Source organism: Engystomops pustulosus, chromosome 4, assembly GCF_040894005.1.
Source record: "Engystomops pustulosus chromosome 4, aEngPut4.maternal, whole genome shotgun sequence".
Classification (NCBI taxonomy): Eukaryota; Metazoa; Chordata; class Amphibia; order Anura; family Leptodactylidae; genus Engystomops; species Engystomops pustulosus.
In genome coordinates this window covers 6,889,411-6,912,397 of record NC_092414.1, presented here as the reverse complement: position 1 = coordinate 6,912,397, position 22,987 = coordinate 6,889,411, and the positions used below count along the sequence as shown (strand labels likewise).

At 52.8% G+C, this 22,987-nt stretch overlaps 2 protein-coding genes across 7 annotated transcripts; one reads left to right on the top strand and one right to left on the bottom strand.

The window, feature by feature from the left end:
* The first annotated feature begins 2,544 nt into the window (after positions 1 to 2,544).
* LOC140125959 (WASH complex subunit 1-like) lies at positions 2,545 to 10,651 on the top strand. Of its 6 annotated transcripts, none has more exons than XM_072144949.1 (11): positions 2,820 to 2,920; positions 5,643 to 5,796; positions 6,052 to 6,163; positions 6,676 to 6,822; positions 6,892 to 7,028; positions 7,169 to 7,304; positions 9,127 to 9,334; positions 9,416 to 9,559; positions 9,635 to 9,793; positions 10,227 to 10,295; positions 10,458 to 10,651. In XM_072144949.1, the coding sequence occupies exons 1-11, from the start codon at positions 2,830 to 2,832 to the stop codon at positions 10,595 to 10,597; spliced, it is 1,497 nt and encodes a 498-aa protein (XP_072001050.1). In that variant the 5' UTR covers positions 2,820 to 2,829; the 3' UTR covers positions 10,598 to 10,651. The 6 variants fall into 6 exon arrangements, with proteins under 6 accessions (XP_072001048.1, XP_072001051.1, XP_072001046.1 ...); XM_072144948.1 differs by having other exon boundaries at positions 9,635 to 9,818; XM_072144947.1 differs by lacking the exon at positions 2,820 to 2,920 and adding an exon at positions 2,545 to 2,648 and having other exon boundaries at positions 9,416 to 9,793.
* Positions 10,652 to 10,696: 45 nt separating this feature from the next.
* LOC140125960 (ATP-dependent DNA helicase DDX11-like) lies at positions 10,697 to 20,909 on the bottom strand. Its single transcript, XM_072144951.1, has 14 exons — positions 20,846 to 20,909; positions 19,795 to 19,833; positions 18,610 to 18,730; positions 18,398 to 18,523; positions 18,168 to 18,280; positions 18,008 to 18,080; positions 17,817 to 17,920; positions 17,586 to 17,735; positions 15,147 to 15,215; positions 14,880 to 14,980; positions 11,411 to 11,495; positions 11,229 to 11,304; positions 10,933 to 11,087; positions 10,697 to 10,784 (listed from the first exon to the last, which is right to left on the bottom strand). The coding sequence occupies exons 2-14, from the start codon at positions 19,816 to 19,818 to the stop codon at positions 10,755 to 10,757; spliced, it is 1,227 nt and encodes a 408-aa protein (XP_072001052.1). The 5' UTR covers positions 19,819 to 19,833; positions 20,846 to 20,909; the 3' UTR covers positions 10,697 to 10,754.
* Between the last annotated feature and the right edge of the window lie 2,078 nt (positions 20,910 to 22,987).

Here is a 22,987-nt window from a genome sequence, read left to right as displayed (position 1 = left end):
ACGGCTAGTATCTCCCCCTATATACCCTGTACCGCTAGTATCTACCCCTGTATACCCTGTACCGCTAGTATCTGCCCCTATATACCCTGTACCGCTAGTATCTGCCCCTATATACCCTGTACCGCTAGTACCTACCCCTATATACCCTGTACCGCTAGTACCTGCCCCTATATACCCTGTACGGCTAGTACCTGCCCCTATATACCCTGTACGGCTAGCATCTCCCCCTATATACCCTGTACCGCTAGTATCTACCCCTATATACCCTGTACGGCTAGTATCTGCCCCTGTACGGCTAGTATCTGCCCCTGTATACCCTGTACGGCTTGTATCTGCCCCTGTATACCCTGTACGGCTAGTATCTGCCCCTGTATACCCTGTACGGCTAGTATCTGCCCCTATATACCCTGTACGGCTAGTATCTGCCCCTATATACCCTGTACGGCTAGTATCTGTCCCTATATACCCTGTACCGCTAGTATCTACTCCTTTATACCCTGTACGGCTAGTATCTGCCCCTATATACCCTGTACCGCTAGTATCTGCCCCTATATACCCTGTACCGCTAGTATCTGCCCCTATATACCCTGTACCGCTAGTATCTGCCCCTATATACCCTGTACCGCTAGTATCTGCCCCTATATACCCTGTACGGCTAGTATCTGCCCCTATATACCCTGTACCGCTAGTATCTGCCCCTATATACCCTGTACCGCTAGTATCTACCCCTGTATACCCTGTACGGCTAGTATCTACCCCTGTATACCCTGTACGGCTAGTATCTACCCCTGTACTGCTAGTATCTACCCCTATATACCCTGTAGGCTAGTATCTGCCCCTATATACCCTGTACCGCTAGTATCTGCCCCTATATACCCTGTACGGCTAGTATCTCCCCCTATATACCCCGTACCGCTAGTATCTGCCCCTATATACCCTGTACGGCTAGTATCTGCCCCTATATACCCTGTACCGCTAGTATCTGCCCCTATATACCCTGTACCGCTAGTATCTACCCCTGTATACCCTGTACCGCTAGTATCTACCCCTGTATACCCTGTACGGCTAGTATCTACCCCTGTATACCCTGTACGGCTAGTATCTACCCCTGTATACCCTGTACGGCTAGTATCTACCCCTGTACTGCTAGTATCTACCCCTATATACCCTGTAGGCTAGTATCTGCCCCTATATACCCTGTACCGCTAGTATCTGCCCCTATATACCCTGTACGGCTAGTATCTCCCCTATATACCCTGTACCGCTAGTATCTGCCCCTATATACCCTGTACGGCTAGTATCTGCCCCTATATACCCTGTACGGCTAGTATCTGCCCCTATATACCCTGTACGGCTAGTATCTGCCCCTATATACCCTGTACGGCTAGTGTCTGCCCCTATATACCCTGTACGGCTAGTGTCTGCCCCTATATACCCTGTACGGCTAGTGTCTGCCCCTATATACCCTGTACGGCTAGTGTCTGCCCCTATATACCCTGTACGGCTAGTGTCTGCCCCTATATACCCTGTACGGCTAGTGTCTGCCCCTATATACCCTGTACGGCTAGTATCTGCCCCTATATACCCTGTACGGCTAGTATCTCCCCCTATATACCCTGTACCGCTAGTATCTCCCCCTATATACCCTGTACCGCTAGTATCTGCCCCTATATACCCTGTACCGCTAGTATCTGCCCCTATATACCCTGTACGGCTAGTATCTCCCCCTATATACCCTGTATGGCTAGTATCTACCCCTATATACCCTTACCGCTAGTATCTGCCCCTATATACCCTGTACCGCTAGTATCTCCCCCTATATACCCTGTATGGCTAGTATCTACCCCTATATACCCTGTACCGCTAGTATCTCCCCCTATATACCCTGTACGGCTAGTATCTACCCCTATATACCCTGTACCGCTAGTATCTCCCCCTATATACCCTGTACGGCTAGTATCTACCCCTATATACCCTGTACCGCTAGTATCTCCCCCTATATACCCTGTACGGCTAGTATCTACATCTCCTCTATATATCCTGTACTACACAGCAGAGTATCACACAGGAGAGGATTAGATACACAGCTCAGCAGTCAGTATCACACAGGATGGGATTAGATACACAGCTCAGCAGTCAGTATGACACAGGATAGGATTAGATACACCGCTCAGCAGACAGTATCACACAGGATGGGATTAGATACACAGCTCAGCAGACAGTATCACACAGGATAGGATTAGATACACGGCTCAGCAGGCAGTATCACACAGGATAGGATTAGATACACAGATCAGCAGGCAGTATCACACAGGATAGGATTAGATACACAGCTCAGCAGACAGTATCACACAGAAGAGGATTAGATACACAGCTCAGCACACTGTATCACACAGGATAGGATTAGATACACAGCTCAGCAGGCAGTATCACACAGGATAGGATTAGATACACAGCTCTGCAGTCAGTATCACACAGGAGAAGATTAGATACACAGCTCAGCAGGCAGTATCACACAGGTCAGTATCCGCCGCTCAGACGCTGATATAATAAGCTGGGAGTCACATGATCAGTCACATGACTCCGGTAGGGGGCGGAGCACGTGAGGCGTCACATGACAGGCGGGCGGACAGCGGCAGCCGCGGGAGGTGAGTGCGGGGCCGGTGCGGAGGAGTCTCCGGTTCAGGTTTAGGGCTTTGTACGTGTATAGGAGTCAGCAATGTGTAACCTGCGGCTGTAGAAAACTACAACTCCCAGCATGCCCCGCCAGCGTCACGTGTGCTCCCAGGATGCCAGATGTAAGGGGAACTTCCCATTGAAGTCCAGATAATGGAGGCCTATGACACCCAAGGGGTAAAGGCCAGAAGGGGCAACAGTGGAGGTGCAGATGCTGGGAGTAGTAGTCCCCGGGCTGCTGTGTGTAGGTTACCCTATTATTGGGGAGAGTCCTCGCTCTACCTGCAGGGGGCGCTGTCACCCCCATGTCCTGTGCTCTGCCTGCAGGGGGCGCTGTCACCCCCATGTCCTGTGCTCTGCCTGCAGGAGGCGCTGTCACCCCCATGTCCTGTGCTCTGCCTGCAGGGGGCGCTGTCACCCCCATGTCCTGTGCTCTGCCTGCAGGGGGCGCTGTCTCCCCATGTCCTGTGCGCTGCCTGCAGGAGGCGCTGTCACCCCCGTGTCCTGTGCTCTGCCTGCAGGAGGCGCTGTCACCCCCGTGTCCTGTGCTCTGCCTGCAGGAGGCGCTGTCACCCCCATGTCCTGTGCTCTTCCTGCAGGGGGCACTGTCACCCCCATGTCCTGTGCTCTGCCTGCAGGGGGCGCTGTCTCCCCATGTCCTGTGCTCTGCCTGCAGGAGGCGCTGTCACCCCCATGTCCTGTGCGCTGCCTGCAGGAGGCGCTGTCACCCCCATGTCCTGTGCTCTGCCTGCAGGGGGCGCTGTCACCCCCATGTCCTGTGCTCTGCCTGCAGGGGGCGCTGTCACCCCCATGTCCTGTGCTCTGCCTGCAGGGGGCGCTGTCACCCCCATGTCCTGTGCTCTGCCTGCAGGGGGTGCTGTCTCCCCGTGTCCTGTGCTCTGCCTGCAGGAGGCGCTGTCACCCCCGTGTCCTGTGCTCTGCCTGCAGGAGGCGCTGTCACCCCCATGTCCTGTGCTCTGCCTGCAGGAGGCGCTGTCTCCCCATGTCCTGTGCTCTGCCTGCAGGAGGCGCTGTCACCCCCATGTCCTGTGCTCTGCCTGCAGGAGGCGCTGTCTCCCCATGTCCTGTGCTCTGCCTGCAGGAGGCGCTGTCACCCCATGTCCTGTGCTCTGCCTGCAGGAGGCGCTGTCTCCCCATGTCCTGTGCTCTGCCTGCAGGAGGCGCTGTCACCCCCATGTCCTGTGCGCTGCCTGCAGGAGGCGCTGTCACCCCATGTCCTGTGCTCTGCCTGCAGGAGGCGCTGTCTCCCCATGTCCTGTGCTCTGCCTGCAGGAGGCGCTGTCACCTCCATGTCCTGTGCTCTGCCTGCAGGAGGCGCTGTCACCCCATGTCCTGTGCTCTGCCTGCAGGAGGCGCTGTCTCCCACGTGTCCTGTGCTCTGCCTGCAGGAGGCGCTGTCTCCCCCATGTCCTGTGCTCTGCCTGCAGGAGGCGCTGTCACCCCCATGTCCCGGGCTGATGTCTGTGCTCTGCCTGCAGGAGGCGCTGTCACCCCCATGTCCTGTGCTCTGCCTGCAGGAGGCGCTGTCACCTCCATGTCCTGTGCTCTGCCTGCAGGGGGCGCTGTCTCCCCCGTGTCCTGTGCTCTGCCTGCAGGGGGCGCTGTCTCCCCATGTCCCGGGCTGATGTCTGTGCTCTGCCTGCAGGAGGCGCTGTCACCCCCATGTCTCGGGCTGATGTCTGTGCTCTGCCTGCAGGGGGCGCTGTCTCCCCCATGTCTCGGGCTGATGTCTGTGCTCTGCCTGCAGGGGGCGCTGTCTCCCCCATGTCTCGGGCTGATGTCTGTGCTCTGCCTGCAGGGGGCGCTGTCTCCCCCATGTCTCGGGCTGATGTCTATGCTCTGCCTGCAGGGGGCGCTGTCTCCCCCATGTCCCGGGCTGATGTCTATGCTCTGCCTGCAGGGGGCGCTGTCTCCCCATGTCCCGGGCTGATGTCTGTGCTCTGCCTGCAGGGGGCGCTGTCTCCCCCATGTCCTGTGCTCTGCCTGCAGGAGGCGCTGTCTCTCCATGTCCTGTGCTCTGCCTGCAGGGGGCGCTGTCTCCCCCATGTCCCGGGCTGATGTCTGTGCTCTGCCTGCAGGGGGCGCTGTCTCCCCATATCCCGGGCTGATGTCTGTGCTCTGCCTGCAGGGGGCGCTGTCTCCCCATGTCCCGGGCTGATGTCTGTGCTCTGCCTGCAGGGGGCGCTGTCTCCCCATGTCCCGGGCTGATGTCTGTGCTCTGCCTGCAGGGGGCGCTGTCTCCCCATATCCCGGGCTGATGTCTGTGCTCTGCCTGCAGGGGGCGCTGTCTCCCCATGTCCCGGGCTGATGTCTGTGCTCTGCCTGCAGGAGGCGCTGTCACCCCCATGTCCTGTGCTCTGCCTGCAGGGGGCGCTGTCTCCCCATGTCCCGGGCTGATGTCTATGCTCTGCCTGCAGGAGGCGCTGTCTCCCCATGTCCCGGGCTGATGTCTATGCTCTGCCTGCAGGAGGCGCTGTCTCCCCATGTCCCGGGCTGATGTCTGTGCTCTGCCTGCAGGAGGCGCTGTCACCCCCATGTCCTGTGCTCTGCCTGCAGGGGGCGCTGTCTCCCCATGTCCCGGGCTGATGTCTATGCTCTGCCTGCAGGAGGCGCTGTCTCCCCATGTCCCGGGCTGATGTCTGTGCTCTGCCTGCAGGGGGCGCTGTCTCCCCATGTCCCGGGCTGATGTCTGTGCTCTGCCTGCAGGGGGCGCTGTCTCCCCATGTCCCGGGCTGATGTCTGTGCTCTGCCTGCAGGAGGCGCTGTCACCCCCATGTCCTGTGCTCTGCCTGCAGGGGGCGCTGTCTCCCCATGTCCCGGGCTGATGTCTATGCTCTGCCTGCAGGAGGCGCTGTCTCCCCATGTCCCGGGCTGATGTCTGTGCTCTGCCTGCAGGGGGCGCTGTCTCCCCATGTCCCGGGCTGATGTCTGTGCTCTGCCTGCAGGGGGCGCTGTGGCGATGCCTCAGAGGATGTCCATGGAGCGCCAGGCCTACTCTGTGCCGCTCATCCAGCCGGACCTGCGCAGGGAAGAGACCATCCAGCAGATCAGCCTCACCCTGCAGCAGCTCCAGAGCGTCTCCAACGACATCTTCAACAGGTAAGGACTGCAGGAGCGCTGCGTACAGGGAACGGCGCGTCACGTGACATAAGGGCTGAGGGGGGGCGGGGGCGCCATGTGCGGGGGAGGGGGCGCCATGCGCGGGGGAGGGGGAGAGGGGGCGCCATGCGCGGGAGAGGGGGCGTCCTCCCTGCATCCAGAGCTGCATCCACAAGCTTAATGGCTGATTAGGTGCAGCTTTGGATGTAACTAGAGAATAAAACCTGTTGTGTTAACCCTTTCCCCTTTGCTCAGGATCCTTCAACGAGTGGAGACCAACCGGTCCCAACTGAAGAACATCAATGACCGGGTCACCCTGGCGCAGGCCAAGATAGAGAAGGTCAAGGGCAGCAAAAAGGCCATAAAGGTGAGCGCCCCCTGCTGGGGTCACACATCGGCCCCTCCCCCCTCCGCAGGGGTCACACATGGCCCCCTCCGCAGGGGTCACACATGGCCCCCTCCGCAGGGGTCACACATGGCCCCCTCCGCAGGGGTCACACATGGCCCCCTCCGCAGGGGTCACACATGGCCCCCTCCGCAGGGGTCACACATGGCCCCCTCCGCAGGGGTCACACATGGCCCCCTCCGCAGGGGTCACACATGGCCCCCTCCGCAGGGGTCACACATGGCCCCCTCCGCAGGGGTCACACATGGCCCCCTCCGCAGGGGTCACACATGGCCCCCTCCGCAGGGGTCACACATGGCCCCCTCCGCAGGGGTCACACATGGCCCCCTCCGCAGGGGTCACACATGGCCCCCTCCGCAGGGGTCACACATGGCCCCCTCCGCAGGGGTCACACATGGCCCGCCCCCTCCTGCCCCTCACCCCCTGCAGGGGTCACACCTGGCCCCCTCTCACCCCTCCCCTCCTGTGTGCAGGTGTTCTCTAGCGCCAAGTACCCGGCCCCGGAGCGTCTCCAGGAGTTCTGCTCCATCTTCTCCGGAGCCGATGACTCGTGGACAGAGAAGAGGACGAGGCACAAGATCCAGAGCAAGCACCGGGCGCTGGACGAGCAGGCGCTGCAGGTAAGTGCCCGCACCTACAGGTACTACACCTCACACCGCACTCTGCTACATCTGTGTCCCCCCCTACAGGAGAAACTCAAGTACTACCCCGTATACGTCAGCCCCAGGGGGCAAGAAGAGGAGGCGGCGGAGGAGGGGCTGGGGAGTCTGCCCCCCAATATTAACTCCGTCAGCTCCCTGCTCCTCTTCAACACCACAGAGAACCTGTAAGTGATTGCAGCTTTGGCAGTGACTAGAGTATAAGAAGTGGGATGCAGATATCCCACAATGCATCACGGCAGAGGATGTGTGTGATAGTAAATGCAGCTTTGGCAGTGATTGGAGTATAAGCAGCGGCTCCCTGCAGGTATAAGAAGTACGTGTTCCTGGACCCTCTGGCCGGGGTGGTGACCCGCACTAACCAGCCACTAGAGGGCGACGATGAGGACCGGCTGTTTGATGCCCCCCTGTCCATCTCTAAGCGGGAGCAGCTGGAGAGGCAGGTGAGTGCAGGCGATATCTGGAGCCGCCCTCTGGTTTCGGACCTCTCCCCCCCCCCCCCCCCCCATGACTTTTATTCTCGCTCCCCTCTTTGGTTTCGGACCTCTCTCCCCCCCCCCCCCCCCCATGACTTGTGTTTTTGCTCCCCCCTCTGGTTTCGGACCCCCCCTCCCCCCCCCCCCATGACTTGTGTTGTTCTTCCCCCTCTGGTTTCGGACCTCTCTCCCCCCATGACTTGTGTTCTTGCTCCCCCCTCTGGTTTCGGACCTCTCCCCCCCCCCCCCCCCCCCATGACTTGTGTTGTTCTCCCCCCTCTGGTTTCGGACCTCTCACCCCCCCATGACTTGTGTTCCTGCTCCCCCCTCTGGTTTCGGACCTCTCACCCCCCCATGACTTGTGTTCCTGCTCCCCCCTCTGGTTTCGGACCTCTCACCCCCCCATGACTTGTGTTCCTGCTCCCCCCTCTGGTTTCGGACCTCTCTCCCCCCATGACTTGTGTTCTTGCTCCCCCCTCTGGTTTCGGACCTCTCTCCCCCCATGACTTGTGTTCTTGTTCCCCCCTCTGGTTTCGGACCCCCCCCCCCCCCCCCATGACTTGTGTTCTTGCTCCCCCCTCTGGTTTCGGACCTCCCTCTCTCCCCCCATGACTTGTGTTCTTGCTCCCCCCTCTGGTTTCGGACCTCTCTCCCCCCATGACTTGTGTTCTTGCTCCCCCCTCTGGTTTCGGACCTCTCACCCCCCCATGACTTGTGTTCTTGCTCCCCCCTCTGGTTTCGGACCTCTCACCCCCCCATGACTTGTGTTCTTGTTCCCCCCTCTGGTTTCGGACCTCTCCCCCCCCCCCATGACTTGTGTTCTTGCTCCCCCCTCTGGTTTCGGACCTCTCCCCCCCCCCATGACTTGTGTTCTTGTTCCCCCCTCTGGTTTCGGACCTCTCCCCCCTCCCATGACTTGTGTTCTTGTTCCCCCCTCTGGTTTCGGACCTCTCTCCCCCCATGACTTGTGTTCTTGCTCCCCCCCTCTGGTTTCGGACCTCTCTCCCCCCCCCCCCCCCCATGACTTGTGTTCTTGTTCCCCCTCTGGTTTCGGACCTGCCTCTCCCCCCCATGACTTGTGTTCTTGCTCCCCCCTCTGGTTTCGGACCTCTCTCCCCCCATGACTTGTGTTCTTGCTCCCCCCTCTGGTTTCGGACCTCTCTCCCCCCATGACTTGTGTTCTTGCTCCCCCCTCTGGTTTCGGACCTCTCTCCCCCCATGACTTGTGTTCTTGCTCCCCCCTCTGGTTTCGGACCTCTCACCCCCCCATGACTTGTGTTCCTGCTCCCCCCTCTGGTTTCGGACCTCTCACCCCCCCATGACTTGTGTTCTTGTTCCCCCTCTGGTTTCGGACCTCTCTCCCCCCATGACTTGTGTTCTTGTTCCCCCTCTGGTTTCGGACCTCTCTCCCCCCATGACTTGTGTTCTTGTTCCCCCTCTGGTTTCGGACCTCCCTCTCCCCCCCTGACTTGTGTTCTTGTTCCCCCTCTGGTTTCGGACCTCCCTCTCCCCCCCTGACTTGTGTTCTTGTTCCCCCTCTGGTTTCGGACCTCCCTCTCCCCCCCTGACTTGTGTTCTTGTTCCCCCTCTGGTTTCGGACCTCTCTCCCCCCATGACTTGTGTTCTTGTTCCCCCTCTGGTTTCGGACCTCCCTCTCCCCCCCTGACTTGTGTTCTTGTTCCCCCTCTGGTTTCGGACCTCCCTCTCCCCCCCTGACTTGTGTTCTTGTTCCCCCTCTGGTTTCGGACCTCCCCCCCCCCCCCCCCATGACTTGTGTTCTCACCCCCAGACGGCTGAGAATTACTTCTACGTTCCGGATTTGGGTGAAGTCCCTGAGATCGATGTCCCTTATTACCTGCCGGATCTTCCTGGGGTGGCGGACGACCTCATGTACAGCGCTGACCTGGGCCCGGGCATCGCCCCATCTGCCCCCGGGGGTCCGATCCCGGAGCTGCCCACCTTCAGCACCGAGGAGGTGCCGGAGCCCATAAGAGCAGGTACTGCCCCCCCCCCACTGGGGGGACACAATCCTACACTCACCCCAATACATCAATAACCAACTTTATTTAACATTTCAGATGCACAAGATGGCCGCCTCCTGCCTCCCCCGCCGCCTCCTCCCCCTCCCCCACCACCTCCTCCACCCCCCATGTCCCCCCCTGCCCCTCCGCTGCCTCCATCACAGCCCAGTGCCCCGGTGCCGGACCAGACTGGTGATACTGGTGAGGACTCGCCCCTCCTCCTCCCCAATTGTACATTTGGCTCCTGTGCTCAGACGTCTCCCCTTTATCTCCCAGCCCCCGTCCAAGGAGCCCCCAAAGAGGTGGTGAAGCCCTCGGAAGGGCGCGCGTCTCTGCTGGAGTCCATCCGCCAGGCGGGAGGCATCGGGAAAGCCAAACTGCGCAGCGTCAAGGAGAAGAAGCTGGAGAAGAAGAAGATGAAGGAGCAGGAACAAGGTGCCAAGAGGTTACGCAGCAGCGGGTACTTGGCAGGCGCCCGGGCTCTGGGCACAGCTGCCAGTCAGTGATAATGTGCAGCCAGCAGGGGGCGCTCCGCTCCACTGGGGTAACACATAATGATGGGCTGGAGGGTGACAGCTGCTGACACCACGATGGCTCTTAAAGGGATGGAGCACCGATTCTATAGACAATCCCTTTAACCCGCCCAGTGACTAATGTACATGAGGGTCTCCTGATGATGGAGAGGAGAAGGAGCGGACATGTTGGATTTCCACTTGTCCGATCCTTTTCTTCTTGTTGAGGTGAGTGAGGACTTGAGGTCACTCCCCGCTCTCTACTGCAAACACACGAATGCTCAGCCACGATGCGTCTATCATTGTGCTTAGGATGATGGGGGAAGTAGTACCATGACCTTTGTTCTATCCTACAGTGAGGGCGACCGCAGGAGGAGGAGATCTCATGTCCGACCTGTTCAACAAGCTGGCCATGAGAAGGAAAGGTGAGTGCCCGGACGATGGGGGTTGTACTGCTACTTCCCACTACACTAGACGGGACAAAGCCTCCGCTCCCTGCTAGAGCAGCGTTTATTCTACAACTCCCAGCGTGACTGTACACTAGATGCAGCTTTAGCAGGTACTGGAGTCCAGCTCTTTCCTCCTAGGAATCTCCGGGAAGGGTCCGGCTGCCGGGAGCGGAGATTCTCCTGCCGGGGCGTTTGCCAGGATCTCGGATACTATCCCACCCCTCCCCCCACCGCAGGCCACGCCGGGAGAAGCCGACGAGGATGAATGGGAGTCCTAGATCTCGTATAACCCCTTGTACTCAGTCATGTAATAAAACTCTACAGATCCTAAAGAGTTAACAGGCTGATAACTTATAGAGAAAGGTAAAAAAATGCACTTTATTGTAATAAATAACTTATCCCACGGCAACGGAGGAGGGGGGGGGGGGGCGCGTCTCAGGACTGCGACTTCTTCATGTGAAAGAACTGGGGAGACACAAAGGGTTAATGACAGTGTGTACCTGGTGGGCGGAGCATGAAGCTTATTGAGGTCTAGCTCCGCCCTCTGCATGTTCCGTCTGATCCGTCTTACAGGGGGGGGGCTGCAGGATAACGGGGGTGTCCGGGTTGTTACCTTTCTAATTGATGCAAATGCGGGTCCAAAATTCTGCTTGACCTCGGTGCTGGTGCGGATCCAGTGCGGTAACTTGGCGAGGACTGAGGGTCTGGAGTAGCGGTGGTCCAGGAGGAGGACGCTGGCGTAGTCTCCCTGGTGCCGGATGGCTCGTCCTGCCGGGAGAACAGCGTCACATGGTAAACGGGAGTCACACGCACCGCCACGTGGTACACGGGGGTCACACGCACCGCCACGTGGTACACGGGGGTCACACACACCGCCACACCCTCACAATATACCGGCCTCCTCATTACCTATGGACTGGTTGACGGCTTTCATGCACAGGTTCTCTATCAGTACCTTCCCCGCGGACACGCCGTGCGTCTTGGGCTACGAAAGTAAAACGTGACACATTATATATAAAGGTCACACGCCCCCCCAACAGGATCCACGTGGTATAACCCACAGCAATGCCAACATGGTATAATCCCATTACCAGAGTGTGATCCAGGTATGACATCTTCTCCTGGAGCTCAGGGGATCGGATATTGGGGTACGGCATTCCCACCATCACCACACACCTGCAAACAGCAAGAGTTATGTATTGTCCCTGGAGAGATGTGTAATCAGACCTCACACTGCTGTGCTCTGTGCTCTCTGCAGCCAGTGTTATGTATTGTCCCTGGAGAGATGTGTAATTAGACCTCACACTGCTGTGCTCTGTGCTCTCTGCAGCCAGTGTTATGTAATGTCCCTGGAGAGATGTGTAATCACACCTCACACTGCTGTGCTCTGTGCTCTCTGCAGCCAGTGTTATGTATTGTCCCTGGAGAGATGTGTAATCAGACCTCACACTGCTGTGCTCTGTGCTCTCTGCAGCCAGTGTTATGTATTGTCCCTGGAGAGATGTGTAATCAGACCTCACACTGCTGTGCTCTGTGCTCTCTGCAGCCAGTGTTATGTATTGTCCCTGGAGAGATGTGTAATCAGACCTCACACTGCTGTGCTCTGTGCTCTCTGCAGCCAGTGTTATGTATTGTCCCTGGAGAGATGTGTAATCAGACCTCACACTGCTGTGCTCTGTGCTCTCTGCAGCCAGTGTTATGTATTGTCCCTGGAGAGATGTGTAATCAGACCTCACACTGCTGTGCTCTGTGCTCTCTGCAGCCAGTGTTATGTATTGTCCCTGGAGAGATGTGTAATCAGACCTCACACTGCTGTGCTCTGTGCTCTCTGCAGCCAGTGTTATGTATTGTCCCTGGAGAGATGTGTAATCAGACCTCACACTGCTGTGCTCTGTGCTCTCTGCAGCCAATGTTATGTATTGTCCCTGGAGAGATGTGTAATCAGACCTCACACTGCTGTGCTCTGTGCAGCCAGTGTTATGTATTGTCCCTGGAGAGATGTGTAATCAGACCTCACACTGCTGTGCTCTGTGCTCTCTGCAGCCAGTGTTATGTACTGTCCCTGGAGAGATGTGTAATCAGACCTCACACTGCTGTGCTCTGTGCAGCCAGTGTTATGTATTGTCCCTGGAGAGATGTGTAATCAGACCTCACACTGCTGTGCTCTGTGCTCTCTGCAGCCAGTGTTATGTATTGTCCCTGGAGAGATGTGTAATCAGACCTCACACTGCTGTGCTCTGTGCTCTCTGCAGCCAGTGTTATGTATTGTCCCTGGAGAGATGTGTAATCAGACCTCACACTGCTGTGCTCTGTGCTCTCTGCAGCCAGTGTTATGTATTGTCCCTGGAGAGGTGTGTAATCATACCTCACACTGCTGTGCTCTGTGCTCTCTGCAGCCAGTGTTATGTATTGTCCCTGGAGAGATGTGTAATCAGACCTCACACTGCTGTGCTCTGTGCTCTCTGCAGCCAGTGTTATGTATTGTCCTTGGAGAGATGTGTAATCAGACCTCACACTGCTGTGCTCTCTGCAGCCAGTGTTATGTATTGTCCCTGGAGAGATGTGTAATCAGACCTCACACTGCTGTGCTCTGTGCTCTCTGCAGCCAGTGTTATGTATTGTCCCTGGAGAGATGTGTAATCAGACCTCACACTGCTGTGCTCTGTGCTCTCTGCAGCCAGTGTTATGTATTGTCCCTGGAGAGATGTGTAATCAGACCTCACACTGCTGTGCTCTGTGCTCTCTGCAGCCAGTGCTATGTATTGTCCCTGGAGAGATGTGTAATCAGACCTCACACTGCTGTGCTCTGTGCTCTCTGCAGCCAGTGCTATGTATTGTCCCTGGAGAGATGTGTAATCAGACCTCACACTGCTGTGCTCTGTGCTCTCTGCAGCCAGTGTTATGTATTGTCCCTGGAGAGATGTGTAATCAGACCTCACACTGCTGTGCTCTGTGCTCTGTGCAGCCAGTGTTATGTATTGTCCCTGGAGAGATGTGTAATCAGACCTCACACTGCTGTGCTCTGTGCTCTCTGCAGCCAGTGTTATGTATTGTCCCTGGAGAGATGTGTAATCAGACCTCACACTGCTGTGCTCTGTGCTCTCTGCAGCCAGTGTTATGTATTGTCCCTGGAGAGATGTGTAATCAGACCTCACACTGCTGTGCTCTGTGCTCTCTGCAGCCAGTGTTATGTATTGTCCCTGGAGAGGTGTGTAATCATACCTCACACTGCTGTGCTCTGTGCTCTCTGCAGCCAGTGTTATGTATTGTCCCTGGAGAGATGTGTAATCAGACCTCACACTGCTGTGCTCTGTGCTCTCTGCAGCCAGTGTTATGTATTGTCCTTGGAGAGATGTGTAATCAGACCTCACACTGCTGTGCTCTCTGCAGCCAGTGTTATGTATTGTCCCTGGAGAGATGTGTAATCAGACCTCACACTGCTGTGCTCTGTGCTCTCTGCAGCCAGTGTTATGTATTGTCCCTGGAGAGATGTGTAATCAGACCTCACACTGCTGTGCTCTGTGCTCTCTGCAGCCAGTGTTATGTATTGTCCCTGGAGAGATGTGTAATCAGACCTCACACTGCTGTGCTCTGTGCTCTCTGCAGCCAGTGCTATGTATTGTCCCTGGAGAGATGTGTAATCAGACCTCACACTGCTGTGCTCTGTGCTCTCTGCAGCCAGTGCTATGTATTGTCCCTGGAGAGATGTGTAATCAGACCTCACACTGCTGTGCTCTGTGCTCTCTGCAGCCAGTGTTATGTATTGTCCCTGGAGAGATGTGTAATCAGACCTCACACTGCTGTGCTCTGTGCTCTCTGCAGCCAGTGTTATGTATTGTCCCTGGAGAGATGTGTAATCAGACCTCACACTGCTGTGCTCTGTGCTCTCTGCAGCCAGTGTTATGTATTGTCCCTGGAGAGATGTGTAATCACACCTCACACTGCTGTGCTCTGTGCTCTCTGCAGCCAATGTTATGTATTGTCCCTGGAGAGATGTGTAATCAGACCTCACACTGCTGTGCTCTGTGCTCTCTGCAGCCAGTGTTATGTATTGTCCCTGGAGAGATGTGTTATCAGACCTCACACTGCTGTGCTCTGTGCTCTCTGCAGCCAGTGTTATGTATTGTCCCTGGAGAGATGTGTAATCAGACCTCACACTGCTGTGCTCTGTGCTCTCTGCAGCCAGTGTTATGTATTGTCCCTGGAGAGATGTGTAATCAGACCTCACACTGCTGTGCTCTGTGCTCTCTGCAGCCAGTGTTATGTATTGTCCCTGGAGAGATGTGTAATCAGACCTCACACTGCTGTGCTCTGTGCTCTCTGCAGCCAGTGTTATGTATTGTCCCTGGAGAGATGTGTAATCAGACCTCACACTGCTGTGCTCTGTGCTCTCTGCAGCCAGTGTTATGTATTGTCCCTGGAGAGAACACTAGCTGCACAGAGCACAGCAGTGTGAGGACACACCTCCAGTTGATTCTGTGTCTTCCTGCAGGGGGAACAGCTCATATATTAGTAGGAAGAGAATGACACTGTCCTCCCAGCAGGCTCTGTCATACGTACCGGCCTAAGTCATCGGAGAAGTTTATTCCTTCGCTCATCTTCCCTCCGACCACAGAGAAGAGCACCGCACCGGTCAGGGCTCCGGAGTTCTGACCCGAGAACTGCAGGGAGAACACACACAACTCCTCACATCCGCAGCTCCAGGGGGTAATGAGATGCAATCTGTGACTAATGAACCCTGACAATTAGCGCTGATGACTGATTGTAATTAATGCTCGTTATTAACGAGAGGGGGAGGGGGGCTCCGGCTGTCACCCTCATCCTCACCTTGATGCACCTCGAGTACTCGGACAGCACCTGCTCCACGTGACTCGCCCGCTTCGGCTCCTGGAATATCTGTACAAGGAGAAAGTTATATCATATTACACCCCAGAGCTGCACTCACTATTCTGCTGCTGGTGCAGTCACTGTGTACATACATGACATTACTTATCCTGTACTGATCCTGAGTTACATCCTGTATTATACTCCAGAGCTGCACTCACTATTCTGCTGCTGGTGCAGTCACTGTGTACATACATGACATTACTTATCCTGTACTGATCCTGAGTTACATCCTGTATTATACTCCAGAGCTGCACTCACTATTCTGCTGCTGGTGCAGTCACTGTGTACATACATGACATTACTTATCCTGTACTGATCCTGAGTTACATCCTGTATTATACTCCAGAGCTGCACTCACTATTCTGCTGCTGGTGCAGTCACTGTGTACATACATGACATTACTTATCCTGTACTGATCCTGAGTTACATCCTGTATTCTACCCCAGAGCTGCACTCACTATTCTGCTGCTGGTGCAGTCACTGTGTACATACATGACATTACTTATCCTGTACTGATCCTGAGTTACATCCTGTATTATACCCCAGAGCTGCACTCACTATTCTGCTGCTGGTGCAGTCACTGTGTACATACATGACATTACTTATCCTGTACTGATCCTGAGTTACATCCTGTATTCTACCCCAGAGCTGCACTCACTATTCTGCTGCTGGTGCAGTCACTGTGTACATACATGACATTACTTATCCTGTACTGATCCTGAGTTACATCCTGTATTATACCCCAGAGCTGCACTCACTATACTGCTGCTGGTGCAGTCACTGTGTACATACATGACATTACTTATCCTGTACTGATCCTGAGTTACATCCTGTATTATACCCCAGAGCTGCACTCACTATTCTGCTGCTGGTGCAGTCACTGTGTACATACATGACATTACTTATCCTGTACTGATCCTGAGTTACATCCTGTATTATACTCCAGAGCTGCACTCACTATTCTGCTGCTGGTGCAGTCACTGTGTACATACATGACATTACTTATCCTGTACTGATCCTGAGTTACATCCTGTATTATACCCCAGAGCTGCACTCACTATTCTGCTGCTGGTGCAGTCACTGTGTACATACATGACATTACTTATCCTGTACTGATCCTGAGTTACATCCTGTATTATACCCCAGAGCTGCACTCACTATTCTGCTGCTGGTGCAGTCACTGTGTACATACATGACATTACTTATCCTGTACTGACCCTGAGTTACATCCTGTATTATACACCAGAGCTGCACTCACTATTCTGCTGCTGGTGCAGTCACTGTACATACATGACATTACTTATCCTGTACTGATCCTGAGTTACATCCTGTATTATACCCCAGAGCTGCACTCACTATTCTGCTGCTGGTGCAGTCACTGTGTACATACATGACATTACTTATCCTGTACTGATCCTGAGTTACATCCTGTATTATACCCCAGAGCTGCACTCACTATTCTGCTGCTGGTGCAGTCACTGTGTACATACATGACATTACTTATCCTGTACTGATCCTGAGTTACATCCTGTATTATACCCCAGAGCTGCACTCACTATTCTGCTGCTGGTGCAGTCACTGTGTACATACATGACATTACTTATCCTGTACTGATCCTGAGTTACATCCTGTATTATACCCCAGAGCTGCACTCACTATTCTGCTGCTGGTGCAGTCACTGTGTACATACATGACATTACTTATCCTGTACTGATCCTGAGTTACATCCTGTATTATACCCCAGAGCTGCACTCACTATTCTGCTGGTGCAGTCACTGTGTACATACATGACATTACTTATCCTGTACTGATCCTGAGTTACATCCTGTATTATACTCCAGAGCTGCACTCACTATTCTGCTGCTGGTGCAGTCACTGTGTACATACATGACATTACTTATCCTGTACTGATCCTGAGTTACATCCTGTATTATACCCCAGAGCTGCACTCACTATTCTGCTGCTGGTGCAGTCACTGTGTACATACATGACATTACTTATCCTGTACTGATCCTGAGTTACATCCTGTATTATACCCCAGAGCTGCACTCACTATTCTGCTGCTGGTGCAGTCACTGTGTACATACATGACATTACTTATCCTGTACTGATCCTGAGTTACATCCTGTATTATACCCCAGAGCTGCACTCACTATTCTGCTGGTGCAGTCACTGTGTACATACATGACATTACTTATCCTGTACTGATCCTGAGTTACATCCTGTATTATACTCCAGAGCTGCACTCACTATTCTGCTGCTGGTGCAGTCACTGTGTACATACATGACATTACTTATCCTGTACTGATCCTGAGTTACATCCTGTATTATACCCCAGAGCTGCACTCACTATTCTGCTGCTGGTGTATATATACTCACCTTCTTCTTGGCGGTGATGCGTGGCAGCAGTCCGCTCTTCTCCCAGTGATCCAGTATCAGCTTCTCGTACTCATAGGAGGGGAAGAAGCAGACGAGACCCCCGGGGACCACGTTACATAAATTTACAAGAATGCGTCCGGTTTCGTCCATCTGTCATAAACACAACATTATTCCCGGTGCATTGTGGGCGGGCACTATACAGACCCCAGTGGGTGCTGGGCCGGTGATTACCATATCAGGACGGCCTCTCTTCTCGTAGGTGAACTCCAGCTGCTGATTGGTGGGGCCGCTGCAGAGCACTATGGGTAGGATGTTCTCTGGTGGGATCACATGGCCTGTAGATGGATGACACGCGTGTGCATGAGGACAGCTCATACAGGACGGGCGCAGGACACGTATGACAGGGAGGGGGCGCCACTCACCACACGAGAACTCCACGATCCGCTCCGGGAGGAGTCCGGCCGCTATCAGTAACTGCTGCTTAAAGTCAGAGACCTGCGGAGAGATGACATGACCTCCATTATACCGGATGTACGGATGGGGGGGGGGGGGGGGCTAGGAGGAGCGGGGGCAGGGTCTCACCGGCTGCATGGTCCCCCCAGCAATGATCACCGAGCGACAATCCTGCAGGACCTCACAGAAGTGCACCGCCGGGTTCAGCATCAGGAACTTCAGGCTGCACTGCGCTAGTGTACCTGCAGGGGGAGACATACACATATGTCAGGACATGGGGGTCATCCACTACAGCTCTGACACCCTGCATCATGACCTACCCATAATGCATCACACCCACAGGGAGGGGCGCCACCTACCCTGCTGCTGCACCACCACGCGCCCGTCCTGGTTGGCATTGGTCAGTGCAAACAGGAAGCTCTCAATCTGCATGAGAGGAGAGGCCGAGCGCACCGGAGCCTCCTCACCCACCTCCACAGCGACCCCTGCAGGAAGACACCGGCATTACACCACCACTAGGGGGAGCTCTGTAACTGCGGGACCCTCTAGTGGTGTCCATAGATCTCCTGACCTTCTCCTTGGCCTTTATGATTAAGGTTCTGTAGAAACTGCTGCAGTCCTCCGGTTCTGGGTCCGTCTCTCACAGGGTTAACAACAGTCGCTCCTCGAAATTTCTCAGTGAAGCCGAACAACTTGTAAGTATAAGAAGAAGTCATGAATAATAGAGACGACAGATTCTCCTCCGTGTCATTTCCTGCACCACCCCAGGAGCTACAGAACACATCGTATCTACAAGGGCAGCTACTACTGACAGAGGAGCAAATACTGAGAGTATCTATGTATGGCAACCAGAGGGGGGAGGAGACTGACTGGGAGCCTAATGGTAGCTATATGTATGGCAACCAGAGGGGGGAGGAGACTGACTGGGAGCCTAATGGTAGCTCTATGTATGGCAACCGGAGGGGGAAGGAGACTGACTGGGAGCCTAATGGTAGCTCTATGTATGGTAACCAGAGGGGGAAGGAGACTGACTGGGAGCCTAATGGTAACTCTATGTATGGTAACCAGAGGGGGAGGAGAATGACTGGGAACCTAATGATAGCTATATGTATGGTAACCAGAGGGGGCAGGAGACTGACTGGGAGCCTAGTGGTACCTATATGTATGGTAACCAGAGGGGGAGGAGAATGACTGGGAGCCTAATGGTAGCTATATGTATGGTAACCATAGGGGGAAGGAGACTGACTGGGAGCCTAATGGTAGCTATATGTATGGTAACCAGAGGGGGAAGGAGACTGACTGGGAGCCTAATGGTAGCTATATGTATGGTAACCAGAGGGGGAAGGAGACTGACTGGGAGCCTAATGGTAGCTATATGTATGGTAACCAGAGGGGGAAGGAGACTGACTGGGAGCCTAATGGTAGCTATATGTATGGTAACCAGAGGGGGAAGGAGACTGACTGGGAGCCTAATGGTAGCTATATGTATGGTAACCAGAGGGGGCAGGAGACTGACTGGGAGCCTAGTGGTACCTATATGTATGGTAACCAGAGGGGGAAGGAGACTGAGTTTAAGGGGGGTTTAGTGACATAGCCCTATAGCGGCGCTGCTGTATAGAGAATTATATATATTGAGATGGAAATGCTGCACAGTAGTCACAGGCAACAGAGGAAATGGAAATGGGGGTCATGCCAGCAACACCCCAAATATCAGACACTGGCCTTGTGTCTATAACCCGGAACTGTGGCCACTTACCTTCCTGCTGATCATACTTTTCATACAATACTTCTGGACCTGTGCAGGAGAGAAGATGAGATGACATTAGGCAGCCCCTCACTGGTGCCCCCCAGAGGAGAGGTAATATCCTGCTCACAAGTTCTAGATCTAGGTCGGGTATCAAATCGTCCTTTCCAGAATTCCCTCTTTTAGGTGAAACTCCTAAAAAAACTCCTCCAAAGTCAAGTGACAATGAGCAGAGAAGAGTCAAATTTTACCAGAGATGAGTCAAATGTAGAGGCTGCAGGAAAGGGGCTTTTCAGACCTACCCTACCTTCAGTTCTACAGCACCTCGAACCATGGTTATTGTGTCATATTAAAGAGAAGAACCTCAATCTTTCCAGCTACAGAACTGGAGATACAGGAAGTTAAATACGTAGTTGGGTATAAAAATCCGAATTCCCTGCAACTCTGATTCTGTAGATCACAGAACCACAAGCCTGATGTGACCTGAAAGATGTGATACTCATTTGCAAAAGGACACCAGCATCATGTCTGTAGTTGCTACAGAGCGCAAGATAGGGGCGTCTGAATGACCTTCCACCTGCAGCATCTGAGCATGACTCATCTCTGGCAAAATCTGACTCGTCTCTGCTCATCATAAAAACATGACTTTGTTAGGAGAGTTTTCACATAAAAGTGGAAGTGATGGAAGTAGTAGTAAAGCAGACTCACTATTGGGGGTCTTCCAGGGTGGTCACTGACCTCATGAAGACCCCCAGGTCTGGTGTTACCCTGGCCTTCCCAGCTCTGGAGAGTCAGGGTAGAGATAACTAGGCCGGGAGCGGAGTCCTAGAGTCTTCTCCTACATCCGGATAACTTTGGCCTAGTTCTGGGATCTCACTTGTATCCGGATCTCATGACTGCTCTGCGTGTGCGGCAGCGTCTCCAGAGATGATCCACGTGCCAGCGCCTGGATCAGCGCCAGCCATGAAACACACAGGAGGGGAGGAGACCACAGCGCAGCGCTCAGCACTCACACTACTCATGTGCAGCACACGGGGGCGCTGGTGAGGGCAGAGACATGTACCTTGAAGAGATTGATGTTATCCACCTGACTGCAGAAGAGGAAATCATTGATGGATCTCAGAGATGTTCCTGCAGGATACACAAAGTATCACTCACATCCCCCAATGTTATATCACCAGAACCAGAACCAACCCAGAATAAGCCAATGACCTCCTCAACAAGACATCTACATATCTATTATCTACCATCTCATAATAACCAACTATCTCTCTCCTATCTCATATCTATGCTATCATTCTATCTCTCTCCTATCTATCTATCTCTCTCCTATCTATCTCCTACCTACCTATCTATCTCCTATCTACCTATCTATCTCCTATCTATCTATCTATCTCCTATCTACCTATCTATCTCTCTCCTATCTATCTATCTATCTCCTATCTATCTCCTATCTATCTATCTATCTCCTATCTATCTCATATCTATCTATCTATCTCCTATCTATCTCCTATCTATCTCCTATCTATATCTATCTCCTATCTATCTCCTATCTATCTCCTATCTATCTCCTATCTATCTCCTATCTATCTATCTATCTATCTATCTCTCTCCTATCTATCTATCTATCTATCTCCTATCTATCTCCTATCTATCTATCTCTCTCCTATCTATCTATCTCTCTCCTATCTATCTATCTCTCTCCTATCTATCTATCTCTCTCCTATCTATCTCCTATCTATCTCCTAGCTATCTCTCTCCTATCTATCTATCTATCTATCTCTCTCCTATCTATCTATCTATCTCCTACCTACCTATCTATCTCCTATCTATCTCCTATCTATCTATCTATCTATCTCCTATCTATCTATCTATCTATCTATCTATCTCCTATCTATCTATCTATCTATCTCCTATCTATCTCCTATCTATCTATCTCTCATCTCTCTCTCTCCTATCTATCTATCTCTCTCCTATCTATCTATCTATCTCCTATCTATCTCCTATCAATCTATCTATCTATCTCCTATCTATCTATCTCCTATCTATCTATCTCCTATCTATCTCTCTCCTATCTATCTCTCTCCTATCTATCTATCTATCTCTCTCCTATCTATCTATCTATCTCTCTCTCCTATCTATCTATCTCCTATCTATCTCCTATCAATCTATCTCCTATCTATCTCCTATCAATCTATCTATCTCCTATCTATCTATCTATCTCCTATCTATCTATCTATCTCCTATCTATCTATCTATCTCCTATCTATCTATCTATCTATCTATCATCTATCTCCTATCTATCTCCTATCTATCTATCTATTCTATCTATCTCCTATCTATCTATCTATCTCCTATCTATCTATCTATCTCCTATCTATCTCTCTCCTATCTATCTATCTATCTCCTATCTATCTATCTCCTATCTATCTATCTATCTCCTATCTATCTATCTATCTCCTATCTATCTATCTATCTCCTATCTATCTATCTCCTATCTATCTCCTATCTATCTCCTATCTATCTCCTATCTATCTATCTATCTATCTATCTCTCTCCTATCTATCTATCTATCTATCTCCTATCTATCTCCTATCTATCTATCTCTCTCCTATCTATCTATCTCTCTCCTATCTATCTATCTCTCTCCTATCTATCTATCTCTCTCCTATCTATCTCCTATCTATCTCCTAGCTATCTCTCTCCTATCTATCTATCTATCTATCTCTCTCCTATCTATCTATCTATCTATCTCTCTCCTATCTATCTATCTATCTCCTACCTACCTATCTATCTCCTATCTATCTCCTATCTATCTATCTATCTATCTCCTATCTATCTATCTATCTATCTCTATCTATCTCCTATCTATCTATCTCTCATCTCTCTCTCTCCTATCTATCTATCTCTCTCCTATCTATCTATCTATCTCCTATCTATCTATCTATCTATCTATCTCCTATCTATCTATCTCCTATCTATCTATCTCCTATCTATCTATCTCCTATCTATCTATCTCCTATCTATCTATCTATCTCTCTCCTATCTATCTATCTATCTCTCTCCTATCTATCTATCTATCTCCTATCTATCTCCTATCAATCTATCTCCTATCTATCTCCTATCTATCTATCTCCTATCTATCTATCTATCTCCTATCTATATATCTATCTATCTCCTATCTATCTATCTATCTATCTATCTA

What these genes read in the sequence shown, in the direction of transcription:
- LOC140125959 (XM_072144944.1), top strand. Translation starts at nt 2,830, where the DNA reads ATGGAGGCCTATGACACCCAAGGGGTAAAGGCCAGAAGGGGCAACAGT. An exon ending in TAGTCCCCGGGCTGCTGTGT is followed by an intron (nt 2,921 to 5,642) that starts GTAGGTTACCCT and finishes CTCTGCCTGCAG; the next exon opens with GGGGCGCTGTGGCGATGCCT. An exon ending in TGGACGAGCAGGCGCTGCAG is followed by an intron (nt 6,823 to 6,891) that starts GTAAGTGCCCGC and finishes CCCCCCCTACAG; the next exon opens with GAGAAACTCAAGTACTACCC.
- LOC140125960 (XM_072144951.1), bottom strand. Translation starts at nt 19,818, where the DNA reads ATGAAAAGTATGATCAGCAGGAAG. An exon ending in AAAGTATGATCAGCAGGAAG is followed by an intron (nt 18,731 to 19,794) that starts GTAAGTGGCCAC and finishes TATACTTACAAG; the next exon opens with TTGTTCGGCTTCACTGAGAA. An exon ending in CATACCTGGATCACACTCTG is followed by an intron (nt 11,305 to 11,410) that starts GTAATGGGATTA and finishes TTACTTTCGTAG; the next exon opens with CCCAAGACGCACGGCGTGTC.